This window comes from Ammospiza nelsoni, chromosome 2 (genome assembly GCF_027579445.1).
Source record: "Ammospiza nelsoni isolate bAmmNel1 chromosome 2, bAmmNel1.pri, whole genome shotgun sequence".
Lineage (NCBI taxonomy): Eukaryota > Metazoa > Chordata > Aves > Passeriformes > Passerellidae > Ammospiza > Ammospiza nelsoni.
In genome coordinates this window covers 87,487,671-87,504,591 of record NC_080634.1, presented here as the reverse complement: position 1 = coordinate 87,504,591, position 16,921 = coordinate 87,487,671, and the positions used below count along the sequence as shown (strand labels likewise).

Sequence of the window (16,921 nt, the reverse complement as noted above, 5' to 3'; positions counted from 1 at the left end):
TTCTCCCGATTTTTTGGGATTGATGATTTTATAGACTACAGAAAGAACAGAATGCTTTTGTAACCTAAAAAACTACGCAACTTAACTTTTATTTGTTAGAATATTGTCTGTGGAAATAAAATTTCTACTAACGACAGGTTATGTGATAAAAAATAGAGTGCAAAGCTTTTAAATCAGCTTGCTTTCCAATATTACAAGTAATAATTTCATGTGTTTATCCCTTCTGCTTGGGTCAGAGGGAGTCTCAGTCAGGAGCCTGCCTTTGTAACATGCATGGAGCTGCGCTCCTTTAGAAGCAGAGACATTCTGTGCCACAGGGTGGCTTGAGGGTCCCATCCCAACCTGTTCAGAGGTGACTGTGACAAGCAGCCAGCCCCTTCAGCTACCTTGAGTATCCTAACAAAGGTAACAGCTAGCAGAGTTACCTAGGATGGCATTCCTTGAGAAGACAGACAGCACTGGGCTTTTTTTGGAGGGGAGCTGCTTGTCTCAGTGGTAGTGCATTGTACAGCACTGAGCTTCAGCTGAGGCTTGAGCCCCAGTTCCTGTAGCTCCCATCAGGCTTACTCAGTTCTCAGGATCTGGGGATGTGTAGACAGCCCTCTGTTAGCTCTGCATTCTCCTCGTTTCCAAGGAGGAATTGCGAGCTTCCCAGACTGTACGTAGGAGTATTCTGTGTGGGGAGGATTGGACCCTCTGTCATTGACAGAGATGCCTGAATTGCTTTTGCAACCTTGCATCTGGCTGCCTGAATGAAGGGGAGGAAAGCAGCCGAGCCAATGCTGACCTTCCATCCTATTTCACTTCCAAATATACCAAGTATGAGCAGCTGAGCAAACTTCCAGCTTTAGTACTTGTCAGGACATACGTTTCCGTGACACACGTGTTTGCTTATAAAGGAAGATGCACACCTCGCATATTGCATTTGAGGATACTTCTGGGTCGGAAGTAGATGGGATGTGTGTTGCTAGGAGGAAATCTGCTAAATGGGCTTCTGTATATGTGTGGCATTAAAGCCCTTCTGGAGCACAACATGTCCTCTAGACAGATTTCACAGACAGCAGTGTTCTCTGTGGGGAATGATTTAATAATTCTGCTTGTCTTTCACTTGGGAGGACCTATTAGTTTTATTTCACTAATGTGATTTACAAATGAAGCGCTCCTGAATGGAGCACTGCAAATTCTGTTTCGGCCCCTAGAGGGGAGTATTGTCTGTAGCTCCACTTTCAAATTTTTTGCCTTTTTTTTTTTTTTTTTTCAGTAAAAACAGTGTTATAAAAAGCGCTAGAAAACATACTTCATATTTTACTATATAAATAGCTTTGTGAATGAAGGTAAAGATTAGATTCCTTTAAAAAAATTTAAACGTATTCAGTTTATCTTATCTGAGAAATAAATAATGTAAAAAGTATAGAATTTGTTTATTCTGAAAAATTGGAACAGTGATTTAAGCAACATTTTCAGGCTCAGAAGAGAACCATCATGTTTCAGTGAGCTGCATTTTTTTTTTTTTTTGCTCAGTGGGAATTGTATGTGAAGACAGAAGCTTTGATAAACTTTGCTGTAGAATGCCAGAAAAAAATGCTGTGAAGAAAAGAAGCCAAAAATTATATGAAGTAGAGCATGCTCACTTGAGCTAAACTTTTGAACCATAAATTAACTTTTGGCCAGCAGCTTTTACACATTTTTAGTGGGTTTCTATCAGCTTTTAGATAGTGAAAAATCTTTCTTGTGCCATCACAAAAGCCCCATTAGAGCCCCATTCTCACTGTCAGTTTGAAAGGACTCCAAATCCCTTTTTTTACCACCAGGGCTTCTATGCATCTGATATAATCTGAGAATTTAAACAGGACATAGTCATATATCTGAGGATTTTTCAAACTGATTTTTCCCACGTTATTATGATGACAGAAGGTTGCCAGAGAACCTGGTAGAGTTTACAGTAAAATCCGTCTCCCAATAATTTACATATGAATAATTTAACAGCTGGAGAATGCAGAAATTCTTCAGCATGGTGTTAAAAAACTCCAAAATTTTTAATACAGCCCTGAAATTCTTTCATCTTTACTGTTCCAGAAAGATATTTACAAGTCAGCAATGTGTGTCCACTTGATGGCAGCATAACCACGCTGGTTGCTCTGCTGTGGTGCACACACAGGCTTAACCTAGGCTGAAAATATGGATTCTTACATTAGCACTTAGTGTTAAAATTGAATGTGAAAGTGAACACGTCCTGGGTGCATGTTAGCACTAATTCTGCTCTGCTATGAAGGACTTGGATTAGCAACCTAACCATTTTATGCTCTTGAGCTATTGATCATAAAACCAGTTGACCAGAAGATATGGTGCTGCTTTCAAGACTTTTAATGGGAAAGCCAGGGTTGGTTTGTTTGTTTGTTTGTTTAAAAGAAAATTATTCTGTGATAAATGTTTCCATTCTCAAGCTCTGACTTTGCCAGACAAAGGTTTGCTAGTGTGCCCACGAGCGACAAGTGACCAGCAAATCTATGATTTAAAATGAATTCTCCGTTTTCCATCAGCCAGATGTCTAGATGGGAACATTTCTGTTCAATCTGAATGTGTTTTTTCTTATTTCTTATTTATATCTACAGAAAGGGATCTGTCAATGCTTTTTAGGTATTGCATAAATGTTGCAAAACTAATCACAAGCCATGAAGACATACAAATAGGCATTTCCTTTCCTTGTGTTAGACTTGCTGCATTTTCTTTTGTATTCAAGCTTCAACCTGCCTGAAGCTGGAAGAAAAAAAAGTGATTTCTGTACATTGGGCTGAATCTTGCAGAGTGATGAAAAATTCCCATGGTGGCAAGGACTCTCAGCTGCTCTTTGTCAATTCAGATTTTGACAGAGCAAGAGAAAACAGGGATATGTGAAGGGAAGGGCCCTTCCCTGAGGATAGCAGCAGGATTCTTGTTTAAACACCAAGTCTCTTGGCTCCCCTCGCTCTGTTTTGGTTGCACATTGCCCCATTTCTGAAAAGTTGTCCTTCAAGGAACCACGATTTGTTGGAATGAAAAATCCGGGGCTGGAGTTACAGGGAGAGGAAGGCATCAGAGGAGTCTGTGGTGTATCCATTCAAAATGGGCAATTATGACTAAATATAATCCCAATGTAGATTGTGTAACAATGGTCTATTCTGCTGGTAATAAAAGTATGCAGAGCCCCACAGAGATCTCCATCACAGAGATGGGAACTCACACAGCAAGGGCAGAATTGATTAAAAGACAAATCCCAAACCAGAACCGGCATGTCCTTGGGGGAGGGGTATGCTTGCTTGGACTTTGAGGAGCTACAAAAGCTACAACTTTAGTTCCAGGTCTTGCTGGGCTCAGAGGTAGACCCACCTTCCCTTTAGGGTTAGCTGGTACAGTTTCTGCCAAATTCCTTTGTGTTACACCTGCTTTATAGGCATGAGCCAGCAGGGCTGGCATGCATGGATGGGGTGACTGAACAGAACCTGGAAAGAAGCAGTGCCCTGACAGATGCCTCCAAGCACCCAGGGAAAGCACAGGTGCTTTGGTGTCTCTGTATCAGCCCAATCTGGGCTTCTGAATCTGGGGGCTTTGAAAGTAGATAGATACTAAAGAATTGTTATGGCTCTGCTGTCTTTTTTTATTATTAGGGGAGGATAACATTACAGCAGACTCCCTGGTCATTTCATTTAGACTGAAATTAGTACCTTCATCTGCCTAATCAGAAATACCATCCTCTGAAGTACATTATATTTGTGCTGAAACATGCAATGGATAATCTGAAATACACTGTGGTGTAATGCACCAGGCAGGGTGGGTGGGATTCACCTAATTCTGTTCATCTGTAATGTTGGTGACTGCAGCCAAGTGTCTTTGCTCAGATTTGCTCCCAGTGCAGGAGAGAGAATTTCTCATGGAATTAGAAGTCTACATTATTTCAGATGTCTACTTTATAGTGAAATTAAATGAGGCTTATTTCTCTTCACTCACACTTCGGGGTTCTTGTTGTTTTTTTCAGTGGCAGACAAAGGAGTACAGTGTAACTAATACCTTTGTTTAGTCACATGAGTCCCATCTTAGTTATTTCCTTTGGTGTTTCCCACTTCCATGCTCATGTAGCCTGGAAATGGGGAGTGAGCCAGCAACCTAAAGCTATGGGATGTTCTGACCAGCAGCTGGTCCTGTAGCTGTTTTGTGGAGGACTCATACACTTTCCTCTCTGTGCAACCTAAAGCCCGAGGTTGTGCAAGTGCAGTGCACCTGAACACACAAACTGGGTTCAGTCCTCTGCTTTTGTCTAGATGGGTGTAGGAGAGAATATAGTGCACCTTATGAGGAGCTCTAGAAACAAATGTCTCTAGGAGATTCGGCCATTCCTTCTCTGAGGTTGAACTTTAGCAAACAGGTGATTATGCTGTAGCAGATGCTAGCACTGGTGGTGATATAAATAGCAAACAGATGGTAAATTGAGGCCTGTTTAATGGCTATTTATGATGTTAAACAGCTGAGGAATCATAGGGCTCTTTTCCTGGAGCAGTGAAAACCCACAGTCTTGACCATTTACCTGGCCCTTCATGGCTGTGTTGATCAGGAGCATGGAGCATTTCAGAAGCAAGGCAAAAAAAGCCCAGATAATAACATCCTGTTTGGATGGCTAAACAACTTTCTTCATGTACCAGTAAGGTACATACATACAGGGATGTGCAGGTTTCCCTCTAATCCAAATCACTGCTTCCCTCTCTTGCAGAGGTGTGGGGAGCATTAATATTACTCAGAAAGCAGGAGATTATGATGAGGTGTGATCTTGGAGGTAAGCCTGAGGTGGATAAGAGGAAGCTGGAATTAAATGCAAGTGGCTGAAAGGAAGCTGTGATGGTTTTGAGCTCTAGGTCTGAACTGTGGAAAAGAACCAAAGATTATTCTGGGTTCTGTATCGCTAGGTCATAATCTTTCCTACCTACCCTGCCATGTGTGAGCATCCCAGTCTAAATGTGAGAGAGCCCAAATGGGCTGGTACTGCTCATCTGATGTCTGCTCCTCCTCCTCATCCCTCGCCCCACTCTTACTTTCTAAATACAGATAATTTTTCTCAGTAGAAAATACTTCATATAGTTTATGCCTCTCCATAGGAATAAAAAGGGTCTGTGAACTGGGAGGAAGCAAAAAGATGTCTGTGCAGTGAGGTAGCCTTCATCCATGGAGGAACTCATGCCATACTGACAGGCAGAAATGGAAAAATGAAAGCCCTTTTGGACAGTCTGAAAACCTGCACTGATCAAACTGCCTAGCAGGAGATACCAGAATTGAAGGATGACTGGACTGTGTCCATCACAGTCCTTAGCCTTCATCATTTAGTGTGATTTCTATGCTCCCCTCTTTCTCCTGTACTTGGGTTGTCTTCCACTGAAAGCAAAGATTAGATGTGCAGTTGACTGGCACCAGGTATTGGTTCTGCCAGTAACAGGGACTGGCCTCTCTTGAGAGCCAAAAAGAAGCTCATAGTTCAGTGTTACTCAGCACTTCAAGAACAACTGTACTTAGGCAGTTTGCTCCTTCTTGAACATGCTATCAAAAAGCCATGCAGATAAGGAGATTATAGTCAAAACGTGTAGGATGGGCAGACTTGGGGAATGTGTGGCCTGGCAAAATGAGGTGTGGGCTGGCTGAGATATTGTTCCCCATTTCACCTGCATCAACAACTGCATCAGCTTCTCAGCATTGCTAGAGCTAGTTAGATTTTTGGGTTTTAATTCAAGAATTCACTAAAAAAAGAAGCTGCTGCAGTGGAAAAGTTTGGAAGCCTTCTTCATGGGGTGCCAAAAGAGAATTCATCATGGATAAGGGACCATAAAGAAGAGAAAGCTTGGAGAGATTTTTAAGTGAAACTCTCCAGTAGATGGTTGTGATACTGTGCAGAACATTCAGAGCTGCATAGCCATTTTGATCTAAAGTTTCTTTAGGAAAGTAAAGTTTTTAGGAAGAGAACCTGAAGAAGGAATTGTCTGTCAAAAAGGTTGGGGTTTTACTGCACTAGTTAGTCTGATAAAAAACCAGAGTTTTTCCCAGCAAGTTCTACCTTGCTTATGGACTTCATTAGATAACTTGCATGGCAAAGTTGGATAAGCATAGACTCACTGCTTCATCCATTGGTTTTATGTCCTTAAAAGAGGTACTGGAGAATTAAAAGCATTACCTTTACTATAAATGTCTGCTTTGTGAGTCTTTCTGTAACCTCCCAAATCCATATAATGTCATTTGTGTATCCTATTGGTTATTTCATTGCATTTTTCTGTTTTTTCTGTGTCTAGAGGCTGAACATATCCCCTGCTCCTGTCTAAGAGTATGCTCTGGGTATGTCAAGTTATCCTCAGGCAGGGAAGTCATTCTTATAGTGGCACAGCTTTTGAGATCAATTCTGCCACCTCAGATCACATCACAATAATTTTGTCTTCAGCACAGTTCATCTAGGCAAATAAAGTCTTGTTTTACACTTCAGCAGAAGCTGTGCTGAGGATTTTGTTTGCTTAAAGTGAGAGTTTTGCTGTCACCATACACCTGAATTATGTATTCACAGCTCCCAAAAGCATCAATGACTGGAGCTCTTATCTTCCATAGTCCCTTCCCTGTAGCATTTTAAAGGACATTTAGTTGTCACATAATGATAGCACATCTCAGCATCATAGGAAAGATGGGACATGGTAGTATTCTTGGCTGAATGGTTATGAAGGTAAAATGGGCTGAGACAGAAATTTCTGCAGAGCACCTCACTTAAGTCTTAGCTTTATTTTCTGTTCTCTGTTCACTTTATTTGGTGTATTGCAAAGAAATCAGCACTCATAAGTAGTAAACAGTGGTGAACTGCCTCCACATCCCACATGGACATGCAGATCAAGGCTCTGAATCTGCATTTTGGCCTTTTTTCCAACAGTGATGGAAATTCATGAGCAAAGCAGTGTTTGAGTTACTTAGAATAATCACTTCTTTCCCCATGATCCAGGCTGCAGACAGTCACCCAACCAGGGGCAGGTTTCAGGGTGACTCTTACAGCCACTGTGCTTCCATGGGTCAACATCTGTCAACTTCTGTAACTTCTGTTCTGTTCTGTAACACGCTACCACCAACAGGGTTTGTTAGGACTGTTAGGACTGTATGGCAAGGGCTTCATATGTGTATATATATATATATATGTATGTATGTATGCAACATATAGGCTTGTACTGGCACGTTACATTTACTTCAGGAACACAGGAGAGATCAGTTCCCTGGACTATACACTTACTGTGCTGGGGTCTAAAACAAGTCTTACTGTAAAAACTTTTGAAAGAAATAGAAGTTTGGTTATTGAAGTGTTCCCAAGACATCACAGTAGGAGAACAGGTGAATGGTTGTGTCATCAGTCAAGGTCAAATGAATAATTTCACAAACCTAAAGTTTGAAACAATAGAGTTTGAAAAAACCTAAAATCTATTATTCTCCTGGCCCCCTGTGTGTCAGAGGGCATACTGGAGATACCAGAAGGGCTTGAATTGTTCTGCTGAGGTCATGCTGGAGCATGTACCCCAGGAAGCTTCTCCTGGAGTTGACCCAGCTGGGGTCAGCAAGCCCACTGGAGTGAGATATAGCCTGGCTAAAGGCTGCATCTACTTAACCCTTTTTTGGCATGTTGGAGAGATAGATTGTAGTTGGTTTAAGGTGAGTTTCAAGCAAATATTTTCCCTTTTATTAAGGAAAATGGCTGGTCTCATGCTGGGAAGGGCACTTGGGCTCACCTAAGCCCCATAGCAGGTACTGGTTGCCGACACAGGTTGGGTCAAAGCACAGTATTTAAATGTTCCCTTTAAACAGGGGTGAGGGTAGTGCACTGAAATAAATAACTAAGAAGATGGAGCTGGTTTGGGGATGGGTGCAAATAGGCAGAAAAACTCCATATCTCTCTGGCCATAGTACCTCAGTGCCAACAAAAGTATTTCTGTGTCCCCTCATCTGTAATTCCTATTATTCAATATTTATCTTGAATTAAGTTCTCCCAAAAGCCACTGGTGACTGCCTTTCTGCTCCCCTCTCATTCTAGAGCTCTCTGTTTTATTTTTTTTTTTCATATCAAAGTTAGTAGCAAATAACTTTTGATAAGCCGAAGCAAGTTTTGCAGCTGTCTGTGGCTCCCCGGGCAGGTGACTGCCCTCAACTTCTGCCTGGCAGCTGCAGATAATATGCTGGAAAATGTTTCCTGCACTCACGGATTAGGAGAAGGATGCTCAGTCCCCCCTCTCTTGACCCACAAGTAGGAACAGATGCTCCTTGCATTGAGGAGATCAGGGAACAGCTGGGGGCGTCCCTGTAGTGACCTAAAACAGGACAGGGTGCCTTCTGTCTTGGGGACTGCTACTGAGGGTTTCTCACCTCACCCTGAGGCACACTAACTCCAAATGTCTGCCTCCCTAATATCTGAATTTATTTTCTTGCCATATCCTTGATTTTAACACCTCCTTCTTTTCCCTCTTGTTAAAAAGGAACAATCTCTTGAAAGCATTGTCATGCTTAATTCCCCAGTGGAAATGGTTGAAGGTGACTTTTCTGAAGTGAACAAGTCTTGCTGCTTGAATTGTGCTTTTCTTAGAATTTTGTTTATGTGTCTTGAAACAGAATGTCAGTAATCACTTTATGTTTTTAAAGGCTACACCTTATGAAGCTTTGATAAAGCTTTCATGTACAATTATAGATGACAGATTAAAGAATTTGTAGACCTAACTTTTTTTTTCCGATAGTTAAGGTACAAAATGGCATTTTGTTGGTTGATTAACACTTTGTTAGCAGTGTGAGTACTTGGAGCATTATGAAAACAAAATTTTGTCATTAATAAATCGGCAGCTGTAAATTGTTACATTTTTTGGATGAATAGTGGTCCCATTCAAGTCAGAGAGAATTTTACCACTATCTTCAATAAAATCAGAGTTTTATTCTCCTATTGCAAAGGACCTTTAATAGCTGCTTATAATCTTGTCATAGACCCTGTTTGAGTGGAACTAATCCCATAGGGGTTTTATTAAGACACAATGATGGAGGAGGGAAGCTTTTAAGTGCTTCTGTTGAAAATAACTACCTTTTGAGCCAATCTGTTTGCTGTGACAGAAAAATCCTGGTTTGGTGATGGTCTCTAGCTCAGATAACTGTGCTACACTGGGTACAGCAATCATCATCCTTCTGGCGAATCACAGATCATTCTGGAGTCACCATATTAAAAGGATTGGGCAAAGGCTGTTTCATGTTTGGAGGGCATGAACGGAGGGCCAGGCCTTCTTTCTCTTTCTTAAGTAAATGCAAACTGAGAGTGATTTTGTTGTAATCACAGAATATGCTGTGTTGAAATGGACCCACAAGGAGCATCAAGTGCAATTCCCCCTGCATGGGACCATTCCCAAGAAACACACAATGTGTCCAAATGCTTCTTGAACTTTGTCAGGCCGGTGCTGTGACCACTTCCCTGGGGAGCCTGTTCTAGTGTCCAACCACCCTCTGTGTGAAGAGCCTTTTTCTAATATCCAACCTGACCACTTCAGGCCATTCCCTTGGGTCCTGTGTCACTGGTCCTCACAGAGAACATATCGTTGCCTCTTCTTCCCATCACATGGTGGTTGTAGGCTCCCCTCAGCCACTTCTCATACAGTTTCCCCTCAAAGTCCTTCACCATCTCCATAGCACTCCTTTGGATGCTCTCTAATAATTTACTATCTTTCTTATAGTGTGGTACCCAAAACAGCACACAATATTCAAGGTGAGGCTGCCCAAATGCAGAGCAGAGCAGGACAGTGCCCTTCCTTGCCCAGCTGTGATGCTGTGCCTGATGCACCCCAGGACATGGTTGGCCCTTTGGGCTACCAGGGCACTCTGGTGACTCATGTTCAACTTGCCACTGACCAGGACCCCTAAGTCTCTTTCCATGGTGCTACTTTCCAGCATCTCATTCCCATATATCCAGTCCATATATCCAGGGCTGCCCTATCCCAGGTGCAGAATCCAGAACTTTCCTTTGCTGAACTTCATACTGTTGGTGATTGGCAACTCCTCTGATTTGTTGTAAGACTCTCTGCAGGACCTCCCTGCCTTTAAGGGAGGCAGCAACTGCTCCCAGTTTTGTATCAGCTATGAACTTGCTTAGTATCCCTTCCAGTCCTGCATCCAAGTCATTCACAAAGATGTTGAAGAGCACAGGGCCTAAGAGAGAGCCCTGCAGAGCCCCATTAGTGACAGGTCATCAGTCTCATGTCATCTGTTCACTGCAGCCCTTTGTGTCCAACCCCTGAGCCAGTTGCTCACCCATCACATAATTTATTTATCCAGCTGTGTGCTGGATATTTTGTCCAGAAGGATACTGGGAGAGACAGTAGCATAAGCTGTAAGGAAATCCAAAAAGATGGCATGAGCTTTCCTGATGACTTCCCTTGATCAACTAGATGAGTTATGTTCTCATTAAAGAAAATCAGGTTTGAAAAGCATGATGCCATGCTGGCTGTGACCGAGGACTGTGTAATAATCAGCTGTGTAAACTAGAATATACAAAGGGTCCCTAAGCTTTATCACAATGTTAAAAGCCAAAGTGTGTAAATATCACTGCAGGTGATATTTGAAGGAGTAGACCCAGATATCAATTTTTTTGAGCCTCCTGGGGCTATATCTGAATATATAGTTTGTACTCTGCATCTCAGAGCAAATCTGTATGCAACAACCTGTTCTTCCTGCCCCCAGAGTGTAGATGTCTGCTGTGCTGCTTTTATGCAGTAGAAAATCCAGCCTCTTTGAACCAGGAGTCAGTTGAGTGACTTTGTTTTTCAGGTCCTCACACAGTTATGAAAACCAGTTCGTGTTGGGCACAGAGCAACTACAGAAATTCAGGGTGGTGACATTTGTGCTGTGAATCAGAACCCACAGTTAAGTTTTCTTACAAGTTTCCTGTCAAAATTTTTGTCACATTGGCCATTACAAGACACTTCAAAAGCCTCGGGTAATGCACACTTTTCTAAGAGGTTTCTAGGAGAGTGTTTATTGAGCTCTTAAAAATCACCTACATAGTTCTTAAAAGCATGTAACAAATAGGTAGAGCTAGTTAATTTTGTTCAAGACTGTCAGACTACAAGTGGTCCTAGGATGGGGGCATGGGAAAAGGAAAGAAGCATGCAGATATCATTGACAGAGAGCAAAATGAACATTTTAACCAAAGAATTCATGTTAATGGAAGGAAAGGCTGTCCCCAAGCACATTAACAGCTCCTAAACTTGGTTCTACCTTTCCTCAGGCTAGACCCAGAAGACTGCTGAAGGCAGTGCCCTTTTAAAGGATATTCTGCCTTTTGCTGGATGAGAAATTAAGAGGGGACAGAGAAGTAGCCCTTGCACCTCAAGAGTCTTTGAAGCTTCTGAGTCAGGTAGTGGCAGCCAGATGCCCTCCAGCCTTATCTGCTACCCTTTTATTTAGGACAGGCAAAAATCATTTCTGGAGGGACTTAATTAAATTCCACTAGATCACAGTCTCTGTGCAACTCATCTTCACTTCTCTTCCACATTTATAGCTGATGAATGTCTGCAACCTTCCTCATTACACACAGGGGTTATTTCCAGAGGTGCAGGCAGCAGGATACAATTCATAGGACAGCGAGATGAAGCAGAAGGTCTTATGCATAATTCTGCACTGAATATTCCTTCACTTCCTGATTCTACGCCTGTTGTCTCTGTAAGATGGATACAAGCATTCCCTCCTTCGATGTTTGCAAATGACAAGTGTGTATATTAAAATGTTGTCAAGCTGCAGCTCTGAAATGACATGCCTAAACTGTTGGTAGACAGACAGGAGATGGACTGCAGCAAAGCACCCTGGCTTTTCCTGGGCTCTTGGAGCAAGGTTTCTGAATTTATCAAGAAGGTTAAATTTATAGTGCTTAACATGGAAAATAAAATGATGCATTGGAGGGTTGACAGCCTTGCTTTCAAGGGCCCATTAGAGTGTTTTTTGTGAAAAGGATGTGAGTTCTGGGCAGGATACTACTAGAACCAGCTTATTAAAATCATCCACACACCACTCTTGGTAACTCTGGCTTTGCTGCCTTTGGTGCCCAAGGGCAGTCTCCACTGCAGACAACTATATATCTGAGTGATGTTAAAATATCTTTTAGAAAAATAAAGCTCAACAACAGCTCAAGAATCTCAGGCCTTTTCTATATTGTACCCTCCTGTCTGTTCTTACCAAATGGTAAATTATCTCTGTTCTGAACTGGATTTCTTTTTCTGTGACTTTCTATGGCATGTTATCTTTACATTTTCTATTACTGTGTGCATTTTGCCTTTTTCTCTCAGTGTTTCCCTGCTCATCCTCAGAATACGGTCTCTAGCCAGTGATACTGTTGCATTTTCTATGCTTACTTTGCCATTTCCAGCCATTGGTAGAGCTCCAGAATTTCTGTGTGTTAGCTCCAGCAGAGTGGAGCTGTTTCCCCCATTTGATTGTGTAGCTGTAGTGCCCTGGCAAGGCATCACTGTGTTGTACTGAACTGGACTGGCTGAGCACTGTGCCATCTGTACACAGGTTATTACCCTTTACAGCCCCTTTTGACAGCAGCTCTTATGGCACCATAGGAAGTGATGACTATTTATATAGCCAGCATATATAGCTCCATGTTGCTATAGTGATAGGAACGTGTTCTTTTGCATGCTGGTAGTGGGGTGTTGTGGATTTCTTTGGAAGTTTTCACTCCCCAAGCAATAATTTGGTTAGGAACCAGGCTGCCCTCCAGTAGAGCCCTGTGTCAGCCCAGCATCAGGCAGTCTGTGGAGCCTTGGATGTCTCTGGGCTGTTGCCTCTGAGGTGGAATAACAGCATAAATGAGAAAGTAATAAAGATATTCATAAAGTAAAATGAGATTTTCATCTTCACATCCTGAGCAAACTATCTGTATTATGCAAATATCAAAATGGCATAAACAAAACAGATCCTCCTTGTGCTAGGAGCATGTTTTGGCTCTCTTGAGATATTTGATACATTTGATGCATTTGATATCAATATAACTGATATTGCACTGCCCAGAAATTTACCTCAGACTATTCTTAGTCTTCAGCTTGATTGGTCAACCATTCAGAACATCCATGGGAAATATCTATATTTGCCTAAGGGTCTTTTCTTCCCTACCCCTCTGTCTGGTCTAGATTAAATATTTCCACATAGTGGCTTTGGAGTCCAGGATAGAATTGCTTCCCTAAGCAGGATGCTGGGGAATATGACCCTCTTGTTTTTGCCTAGGTAATTCACAGTGTGTTGAACTGAAATGGACTCCAATACCATGTGATTTCCACAGAAGTTAACCATAGAGCACTATGATAAAGTGATGCATATATGTCCTTGATTATATATAACTTAATATATAGCTATATTAGTTATATTATATATTTCTATCTATAAATATCTATTCAATGCATTTAAATAGTTACATCTGCATATAAAGTCAATAATTCTTTATGTCTGTAACACTGCTATTTGGCCCAGGAGTCAAATTCCTAGTCCAGTTGTAGTATGTACAGAGAGCAGATAAGTATAAAGTACATGGCAGAAACTCCATCACAGGAGTTACTTCACGTACTAATAAAAAGAATGATCTTATTGGGACAGTTTACATAAATAAAATCATTCCACGTGTCTCAGGGTTACTAGATAATGCCTGGGGCATGCACACAGAGTGGTCCACCTGGCTTATCTCACATTCAGTTTAACAGGGGGTTATCTCTGATTTCAGCAGGAGCAAGGAGCCTTCAGGAAAACTGTGCTTGTGTCAGCACTCATGCAGTGCAGTGAGGGGCCTAAAGGAAAAGCGTAGGGGAAAAAAAAATTATGTGTTTTCTTTTTACTCCCCCACAGATTGACCATCTCTGCTGAATGTCCCATGCAGCTTGAAGATTTCCCCATGGATGCACATGCTTGCCCATTAAAATTTGGAAGCTGTAAGTTTTCTTCTAGAATAAGAACTTGAAAAGTACCATTTTCTGTCTTCTCATGTTCAGAAATGTCTTGTACAAATCTTTCACCCTCCCCCCCAGCCTTCCCCTTTTAACATGGTTCTTTAGCATCCCCATTCTGCTCCCCTTTTGCTATCCTGCTGCTTCTTTCCCATGACTATGCTTTATCTGGGTCTGCTGCTTTTCCACTCATGCCTGCATACTCCATGTTAAACGGTGAGTTGATGAGTGATATGTCTTATATATCCACATCAAGTGTAACAGCCACTGTTAGATGGAGTTCTAGATGCAGACAGCTAAATTGATAACTTGGTTTTCCATCTGGAGTAAAACAGAGCTTTCACTGGCTCGATCAGATTGATGTGCAATTGTTATGGCATTTACATGAACCAGACTGCAGTACAATATCTGCATTGCATATATTAAAAGAGATCTAGAATATTAAAAGAGGAAATATCTTTCCATTTGGCTTTAATAAATCCAGTCCTGTATCCTGTTACATGATGTTTAATACACATGTATTTGTATATATGCACACATTATTCTAAACTGTATGCTGAACGATGATTTTTCCTCAATTCCAAGCCTCTAATCCACCACACTGCTGCCTTGCCAGAAGCTTACTTTAAAAATAACCCCAGGGAATCAGATGGTTATATTTAAAAACAAAGCTCTTAATTAAAGTACAAATAAGGCTACTGCAGTAGACTATTTTTTTTGTTTTGGTAATCAAATCAGCGCTTCCAGGTGCAATCATTGTCTCTGAAGACTTTTGATAATTACCATGCAAGGCATTTTGCTAGCCCCTGAAGCCACCTAACTTCAGCATTTTGCAATGCTTTTCAGCCGTATCAATTTAGAGTCACTAATCCTAGCAAGATTAAGCTTTGCCTTTATCGTCTGTATCTGCCCTGATTTAATACTGACTATACATTGTCTTCTAGTGATCATACTAAGAAGTTAAAACACTGTTTACAGTAACTATACCACATTACCAAATTTAAGATGAACTGATTTCCTTTCCCTCTTCCAATCCAGATTCTGTTTCATCCAAAGAGTCACTAGTATTTTACAAACTCACTGCAGGTTCAAGTGTGTTTATGGACTTCAGCAGCATTAATTTACAGCAAAGCCAATATAAATCTGAAGGTCCAGACACCTTTACATTCCACTTAAAAAACCTGTATGCAAATCACCCATTTAATTCTGAACTTGAAAATGGGAAAACATCTCATAGGAGACTAATTGTTTATATACAGGGTTAAACAAAAGCCACTGGGAAGAATTAATAAGACAAAGAAAAAGAAGTTATCCTTCCTGGTATTACAGTGTTTATCAATAGATGAAGTTACATTAGTTGATTTCTAGTCTAGACTACAGAACTGATGTGTTGTATAGTTTTATGAAATCTTGCAAAATATGCAATATTAAAACATACATATTTAAGTAAAGAGTCTGATGCAGCAGAGATCTGAAGCTCAGCCTTAAAGTTAAATGGATATTTCCGTGTATTAGTAGATTAGGTGCAGTAAGGTACAGGTTCTAACTCTCCACATAGTAAGACCAAAAAAAAAGCATCCCAGTTAAACATGTGAGTGCATGAGATAACATTACGAGATAAGCTACAAATGCTTAGAAGGAGTGCCCAGTAATCTGTCTGAATGTAATTATATGTCCTGCTAGTGCCAGTTGTGTTACATGGTAATCACCTCTTAGCGCTCAGGTAATTTTAATCTGTGTCAAAACCAGCACCAAGGATTTATATTTTAGGCTTGTGAGGGATGAAGAGAGTTTTGCTTTCTGCCCCTTGCCATGCTCAGAATAAAATCCTAGAATACGTTTATAAGGTATTATAAGTAACCTGTAAGTTTTTTCACCATGTTTAGACATGGAACCATTTGGTCTGTGCTAGCCACACCACTGGCCTCTGCAAAAAGTAAATATATAGGGACAAGATATAGACAGTCTTTCAGCCTGGAGAATATCTGTATTACTGATCTACAGCTCCCTTGTAATTTATTGGGATTTAACATGTTTGTACAAGTAGCAGCCAGTAAGTCTAAGTTTATTGAAATAGTCCAGGTATATTTTAGGAGAGGACAATATTTATTCCCTATTTACAGCAGTGTGGGTTTGCATTGAGTCACCTGCAGGCTTGCAGAAAGACAAAGCCTACAGGGGAATATGATAGATAAGCACATAACCTTTCTGCTTTAGCTTTCCTCAGTGTCTTTCCCTACAGGCTTTCTTTTTTAATGGTTTTCTTTCCAAAAAGGTTTTTGAAAAGCCTCAAGGAATAGCATCAAAGTAAATGTTAAACATATTATCAGTGGAGCTGGGAGGGTGGAGAAGAAAGTGGTGCTAACCAGTCTGAGGATGAAGAGAGCAGGGCAGTGGACTGAAAGAGCTGGTGTACGGCAGATCAGCACCAGAAAGGATGCTGAGAAGTGATCAGTGTTGCAGCAGAGGCAGGAGCAGGTTATTCATTTTCTGGCTGCATGAACGTTCATTATGATTCCTATAATTCAGCATGCAAAAGGCAAAAAGTGCTTGATATTTTCTTCATTATGAAAGAGAAGGAAAATTAAGCTTTCTCACATAAATAAAGGTAAATATTGAATTCTTACGTCCTATTTGACTGAATTCTTGCTAAATTAGAATTGTGAGAGATTTTATGGGCCTAAGAAGCATGATATGTAGCAACAGAATATTTTGTAGAAATAATTAAAAGCCTGGTCAAAAACACAAAATGTGATATAAAGTTACCTGTGCATGCCACTAGCCTAGGTACCTGCTGGGCAGTCCAAATGCCCATTGCAGAAGTGGTATTTTAGCACTCCATGGCATGTCGTGGAAAGGACAGAAGTTCAGGGACAGCTCCTAATGAAATGAACAGAGCAGGTTTTACTTGTCCTTTAGTTGTCCTTCTGTTA

The 16,921-nt window shown here is 41.0% G+C and overlaps 1 protein-coding gene across 1 annotated transcript in view; it reads left to right on the top strand.

Moving 5' to 3' along the window:
* GABRA5 (gamma-aminobutyric acid type A receptor subunit alpha5) overlaps nucleotides 1-16,921 on the top strand; it is a 55,973-nt gene that overhangs the window by 13,688 nt on the left and 25,364 nt on the right. The window contains exon 6 of the mRNA XM_059466826.1: nucleotides 13,891-13,973. Coding sequence (XP_059322809.1) covers nucleotides 13,891-13,973 — 83 coding nt within the window. The remainder of the gene's footprint in view (nucleotides 1-13,890; nucleotides 13,974-16,921) is intronic.